Raw genomic sequence first — 6,846 nt, 5'->3', positions numbered from 1 at the left:
ACTATATTTCACTGTTAAGAAGATAAGTTTTTGCTTAGTTAGGGCTAAATCTTTACTTGGACATGATTATGTTTGTTGATTTTAAGTCTTAATGGCCTTTAATATACATTAACCCATTATCCTTAAAGAAAATGTAATAAGTAAACAAAATGATACTGTAATAAGTCAAATAAGAATAGTAAAATTATGAGATATGGATCTAGATATATGGGGATAATTGAAGATAGTTTTAGAAACATTAACATAATGTGAGAGGCTCATTAAAAGATAAAATTAAGAATAAACAAATTAAATGATAGATCGAAGAAATTGGTTTTTGTCTATTTTTTAAATGCATAAATCAATGAGTGGTCTTAGATATTTTAGAAAGTAATTTTGGAGACTGGGTATAAAATAAAACACTTCATTTCTGTATGTGTATAACTGCTGTAGGAAAATATTTCTTTTCCAATATTTCACATATTTAGCAGATTAATGTCCTGTGGATTCCTGTGATTATACTCTTATTTTGACAGTGCCTCAGTCGGTTCTGTTTCCTGTTTGTGGATACTTTTATTGTATGTTGTAGCATGCTGTGGGCCAATCAGAGCACAGCTGTGTGAAGCTACAGCCAATTAGAACGCAGGGGGCGGGGAATGTGTGCGAGGCGCAGAAAGAGAGCTGTGAGCTGGAGATAAATCAGGAGGTGTTTTATTGAAGGTAAAGATTTGTGTAAGTCTTTTCCACACTGTTTACACTGGGTTTGAACTCACTCTCACAGAAACAGGGGACACATGTTCTCTCTCTGAAAAAGAAGATGGAGAATGTTAGATAAATAAATTGATAACAATCAGATAATTAGGATCTGAACCAAGAAAGGGCAGATCCTTTTATTCCTACCAGATTTTCCAGCCTATCAAGAATCATAACATGATCTATGGTATCAAACGCTGCACTAAGGTCAAGCAGCACCAGAATAGAGATATAGCACTTATCAAGTGAAAGGAGTCATTAGTTGTTAGAGCTGTTTCTGTGCTGTGATTTGGTCTAAATCCAGACTGAAAATATCATGAATGTCATTTTTTAGGTAAGAGCACAACTGCTGTGACACGACTTTTTCTAGAAGCTTAGCAATAAAAGGGAGGTTTGATATTGGCCTGTAGTTTGCAAGCACAAGAGGGTCAATATTTGCTTTTTTAATAATTGGTTTGATTACCGCTAGTTTCAGAGGTTTAGGTACATATCCAATGTTTTATGCCCTCCCTCATCCCTGGTTAATTTTATTGCCCAAAGTAGGCTTGCATAGGGAGGTTATAATACGATTAGGTTGACTTCTGGTTTTGTTGTTTAAAAATAATGCCACCACCGAGCTTGTCTGTAACAGGTAATTGGATAACTCCTCCTTGGTTTATATTTGGTTTAGAGCAACTTCATATATGATTAGATGGTGATCAGAGAAGGTCTTATGTAGGGTGTGATTGGATAGATTTTCTGTCTCAATGCTCCATGTTAACACTAGGTCCAGTGTGTGTTTGCATCAATGAGTGTGCCCAGTAATTTTCTAAGTGAACCCTTGTGCATTCAACATGGATTCAAATGCAGTTATAGTCGGATCAGGATCCTTCTCAAAGTGAATGTAGAAATCACCAACAATTAAGGCCTTTTCTGAAGCAATACCTACACTTGAGAGAAGATCTACAAATTCACCAAGAAAGTCTATAAAAGGGTCTGGTGAAAATTTGATTGTGATGTAACTTGTAGGTGCTTGGGGACAAGAATCAACAAGGATAAATAAATATGGTCTATCATGATATCTGTGTCTCTTGCTGTCATGTACAATGTATTCCACGATTGTGCCAACTAGTGTTGTCAATTCTTACATTGTCTTCACAGAGTAAGTTTTTAAATGAGTAAAAATTTGGATGTTTAGTATATTATTATATTACGGAATAATACATGATAAATGATTAACTATATTTCACTGTTAAGAAGATAAGTTTTTGCTTAGTTAGGGCTAAATCTTTACTTGGACATGATTATGTTTGTTGATTTTAAGTCTTAATGGCCTTTAATATACATTAACCCATTATCCTTAAAGAAAATGTAATAAGTAAACAAAATGATACTGTAATAAGTCAAATAAGAATAGTAAAATTATGAGATATGGATCTAGATATATGGGGATAATTGAAGATAGTTTTAGAAACATTAACATAATGTGAGAGGCTCATTAACAGATAAAATTAAGAATTAACAAATTAAATGATAGATCGAAGAAATTGGTTTTTTTGTTTATTTTTTAAATGCATAAATGTGATTATACTCTTATTTTGACAGTGCCTCAGTCGGTTCTGTTTCCTGTTTGTGGATACTTTTATTGTATGTTGTAGTCTTGCTGTGGGCCAATCAGAGCACAGCTGTGTGAAGCTACAGCCAATTAGAACGCAGGGGGCGGGGAATGTGTGCGAGGCGCAGAAAGAGAGCTGTGAGCTGGAGATAAATCAGGAGGTGTTTTACTGAAGGTAAAGATTTGTGTAAGTCTTTTCCACACTGTTTACACTGGGTTTGAACTCACTCTCACAGAAACATGTTCTCTCTCTGAAAAGGAAGATGGAGAATGGGGGAAATGTGGGAGCTGCTCCACACTCAGCTCAGGAGGCTAATGCTAGCTCTTAGCTGAGGCTGTGAGGTGGTCGTGTGTCCTCATACTTTTGACCTCGTTGTGCAAATCCCTGTTCTTAACAAAACCTCACAAGGTAAAAAAGATGGTCTTGGATCAACACTGCTCAGAACTCTCACTTGGGTCTCTATTTTTCTTATTCTTCTTTGTCTCGCTTGCTGAAATTGATATTTTTACACTGGCTACATTTTTATTTGGTTCAATTTAGTAAATTTCTCAATATGAATATTTAGGGATGGACAATTATACACTATACACTCACACCCTATAAAAGTATTTAACATAATAAAAATTACTTTTTTTTATTTACAGCACTGGTCACTGGCTGATGTTTTTATTATGTTACGCTGCTGTTATTCACTGCACACAATTTTAATGGTAACTTAAATTGTTTGATGGTGAAGTCATGTTTCATGTTTGTACTTAGCATTTTTTTTGTGGTTTTGATGTTGTTCATAATGATACTGAAATAGTACTGATCAAAATTCAGAAATATATAGTGATATGAATTTTGGCCATGTTGTTCACCCCCACTAACTCAAATTCACATGGAGGGAGGCAAGGTGGTGCAGCAGGTAGTGCCGCGGTCACTCAGCTCCAGGTTCCTGAACATTGTGTATTTAAATCCCACTTCGGGTGACTGACTGTGAGGAGTTTGGTGTGTTCTCCCTGTGTCTGTGTGAGTTTCCTCTGGGTGCTCCGGTTTCCTCCCACAGTTGGGTGCCAAGCATGAGTCAAGATGAATGTGGCAGGTGGATTAATGCGAATGTGTGAATGGTGACAAGAGTCATATTTGCAACACAGTCTAATACTGTTACAACTTTCCAGCTTTTGTAGAATTGGACATATAATAATTATATCTTCATTTTGTTTTTTGTTTTTCCAGAAAAGAAAATCATCCCGTTGATGTTGTTGTTGTCTCCTGTCCCTAGTGTCAAAGACTTTCCATCTAACTTCTACAAATACTAGGAAACATCACAAGAGGGATATTTCACAATGTTGAAATCAGGAGAGATTAAACGTGAGGATACAGAGTGTGAAAACCCTATTTTGCCAGAAACATTCTTGATGACCATCCACAGTGACACATCTGCTGGAAAAAAACATAAAACCACAGAGAAACAGAAAACATACGACTGCTCACAGTGTGAAAAGAGTTTTAATCATCAAAGTAGTCTTCACAGACACCAGCATGTTCACAGAGGAGAGAAACAATTCTCCTGTCTAGAGTGTGGGAGGAGTTTTAATTTTCCTGGTAGTCTTCGCAGACACCTGCACGTTCACAGTGGAGAGAAACCATATCCCTGTCCAGAGTGTGGGAAAGGTTTTAATATACTGAGTAGACTTCGCAGACACCAGCTCATTCACAGAGAAGAGAAACCTTATCCATGTCCAGAGTGTGGAAAGAGATTTAATTTTCAGAGTAGTCTTAACGTACACCAGCTCATTCACAAAGGAGGGAAACAGTTCTCCTGTCCAGACTGTGGGAAGAGTTTTAATTTTCCAAACAGTCTTCGCAGACACCAGAACATTCACAGAGAAGAGAAACCATATTCCTGTTCAGAGTGTGGGAAGAGATTTAATTTTCATACTAGTCTTCGCAGACACCTGCGCATTCACAGAGGAGAGAAACCGTACTTGTGTCGAGAATGTGGGAAGAGATTTACTGATTTTAGTTCTCTGAAAAATCACCAGCCCATTCACACAGGAGAGAGACCATATAAGTGCTCGGAGTGTGGAAAGGGCTTTAATGGACCGAGTCTTCTCCAAAGACACCAGCGCGTTCACACAGGAGAGAGACCCTATTTCTGTTCAGAGTGTGGAAAGAGTTATAAGCAACTGCAGAATCTCCAGGCCCACATCCCCATTCACACCGGAGAGAAACTATATTTTTGTTCAGAGTGTGACATGAGTTTCATGAGATTGAGGAGTCTCCAAATCCACCAGCAGACTCATACAGGAGAGAAACCGTACTACTGCTCAGAGTGTGGGAGGAGTTTTTCCCGTCTTGGTTCCCTGAAAGAACACCAGAGAATTCACACAGGAGACAGACCATATCAGTGCTCAGTGTGTGGGAAGAGTTTTACTAGAGAGAGTTTTCTTCAAGCACACCTTACTGTTCACACAGTAGGGAAATCGCATCAGTGCTCAGAGTGTGGGAAGAGTTTTAAATATCAGCGTCATCTCCAAACACACCAGCGCATTCACACAGGAGAAAAACCGCATCAGTGCTCAGAGTGTGGGAAGAGTTTCAATTATCAGAGCCATCTCCAAATACACCAGCGCATTCACACCGGAGAGAAACCGTATCAGTGCTCGGAGTGTGGGAAGAGATTTAATTATCAGAATGCTCTCCAATCACACATTCGCATTCACACAGGAGAGCGGCCATATTCCTGTCCAGATTGTGACATGAGTTTTACAAGGCCGATCAGTCTTCAAATACACCAACGCATCCACACAGGAGAGGACCCGAATAAGTGCTCAGAGTGTGGAAAGAGTTTTACAACAAAGGGTTCTCTGCGAAGGCACCAACGTACTCACACTGGAGTCGAAAGTTTGGCCCATTCACACAGAACAGATGCATGACCCAGTATGGCAATATCCTCAGACATCTGGGTTTAGAGAACCTTAAATTCATTAAGAAAGAGGTGGAGACTTGCTAATGTTGTTCTGCTGCTGCCCTGAGGTCTTTATTTCAGTTTCAGATTTATAGTTGGAATAAATAAAGTATTGGACGTTTTGTAGATGTAATTGGAGTGTGTAATTCTCTTCAGCATGTGTCTTCAGCATGTGGGAGATCTGCCCCATCCATGGTGTGTGATTCCCGGTAGGCTGCAGACCCACTGCATGCGTCAAATGGATAAGTAGATACAGATAATGAACAAATGCAAATGTAAGAACATATTATAATTTTGGTTGTCCTTTTAAACATTTCTTTTCCAAGCAGCTGGATCTGATGACAATGAACGAGTGTGTTTTTCTAACTGTCCACGGACTTTAGTAATAAGTAAGGAAAATATAATGGGTGGAGATCTTGAGTGAACTGGCTTGCAAAGACAACGGGACTCTTATTATATTACTACCTTAATAAATTACAGACTTAATTTTCCTGCTTCCTATTATGTATTGCGCTCTTTCCATGTGTTCCTTCTCATACCTGTTGTCCCAGGTCCACTGGCTGAAGTTTTCTCAGATTGTATTTACACAGAACCAGTTGGGTTGTGGGGTCCAAGTGTATGCGCTGCGTTGGCTGTTGGACTCCAGAATAAAGGTATTCTTTGATAACGGGAATTTACAGCCTAGGAGGTCTTTGACACAAATTTGATGAATTGCAAAGTCATATCAAAAGATGCCCTAGGACAAATGCCAGTGTAAACTTTTAAGATGTTCTGGTCATCGTAAACCCCTAAAAAAACTAAGCATTACCAGCATATATTCACCTTCGGTTTTGGTTCCAAATGTCTTATCTGTTGTTTGTCGGATATGTTCAAATCAAATGTATTATATTTCTGAACAACTTTTTATTTTGTATTTTGCATTTTGTCTAGTGTTGCATCTCAATTTATCACCTGCTATTATGTCCCATTAAAGATATGCATTATTCTTTCACAATTTATCATGATGTGTCTGAAGTTTATTTTCAGTTAACTTCAAGGAAGTCCAGTGAGCTAGGTTCAAGTTTTTTTTTTAAACACATGAAAAATGCAGAAATTCCCATATGAACAACTTCTTGTTCGATTGTGCTTAATACTACCCAATGGGTTATATGGCTGTCAGAGTGAGGGCATTGTTCCTACCAAAATTTGTGAGCATTGCACAAGGACTGTATCAACAATTCTTCAGAGGGAACCAAGAGAAAAACTGTGACACTTTGGACCATTTTTGTTCATCAGTTGTGACACTGGCTGATTGAATCCTTTTGTGGCGATGGCTCCAAAATGCCTGCTGCTTAGATGGCAGCAATGACCTTCCACTTTAAGTGAGTGCAAAATGTGTAGGGGTTTTAAAAAAAACCTGTGTCCACATCATCAAACACTTGAAATCAGTCAGTGGCTCAAGCAGGTTGAGCAGGTCCTTTCCAATACAAAAATGAATGTTTTCAAGAGGGCACAAATGCACAGTGTGAACCAGACTCATGGACCCTATAGTTATGAGCACTTTCCCTAAGACTTTATTGTGATACC

The 6,846-nt window shown here is 38.4% G+C and overlaps 1 protein-coding gene across 5 annotated transcripts; it reads left to right on the top strand.

The window, feature by feature from the left end:
• The first annotated feature begins 563 nt into the window (after window positions 1-563).
• On the top strand, window positions 564-6,241 carry LOC136701608 (zinc finger protein 665-like). Of its 5 annotated transcripts, none has more exons than XM_066676229.1 (4): window positions 564-699; window positions 2,370-2,501; window positions 2,590-2,735; window positions 3,546-6,241. In XM_066676229.1, exon 4 carries the CDS (start codon window positions 3,656-3,658, stop codon window positions 5,246-5,248), a length of 1,593 nt encoding a protein of 530 aa, XP_066532326.1. In that variant the 5' UTR covers window positions 564-699; window positions 2,370-2,501; window positions 2,590-2,735; window positions 3,546-3,655; the 3' UTR covers window positions 5,249-6,241. The 5 variants fall into 5 exon arrangements, with proteins under 5 accessions (XP_066532326.1, XP_066532327.1, XP_066532329.1 ...); XM_066676230.1 differs by having other exon boundaries at window positions 2,586-2,735; XM_066676232.1 differs by lacking the exon at window positions 2,590-2,735.
• Window positions 6,242-6,846: the final 605 nt, after the last annotated feature.

This window comes from Hoplias malabaricus, chromosome 7, assembly GCF_029633855.1.
Source record: "Hoplias malabaricus isolate fHopMal1 chromosome 7, fHopMal1.hap1, whole genome shotgun sequence".
Taxonomy (NCBI): Eukaryota; Metazoa; Chordata; class Actinopteri; order Characiformes; family Erythrinidae; genus Hoplias; species Hoplias malabaricus.
Note: the sequence above shows the minus strand (reverse complement) of the source record. Positions and strands in the feature narration are given on the sequence as shown.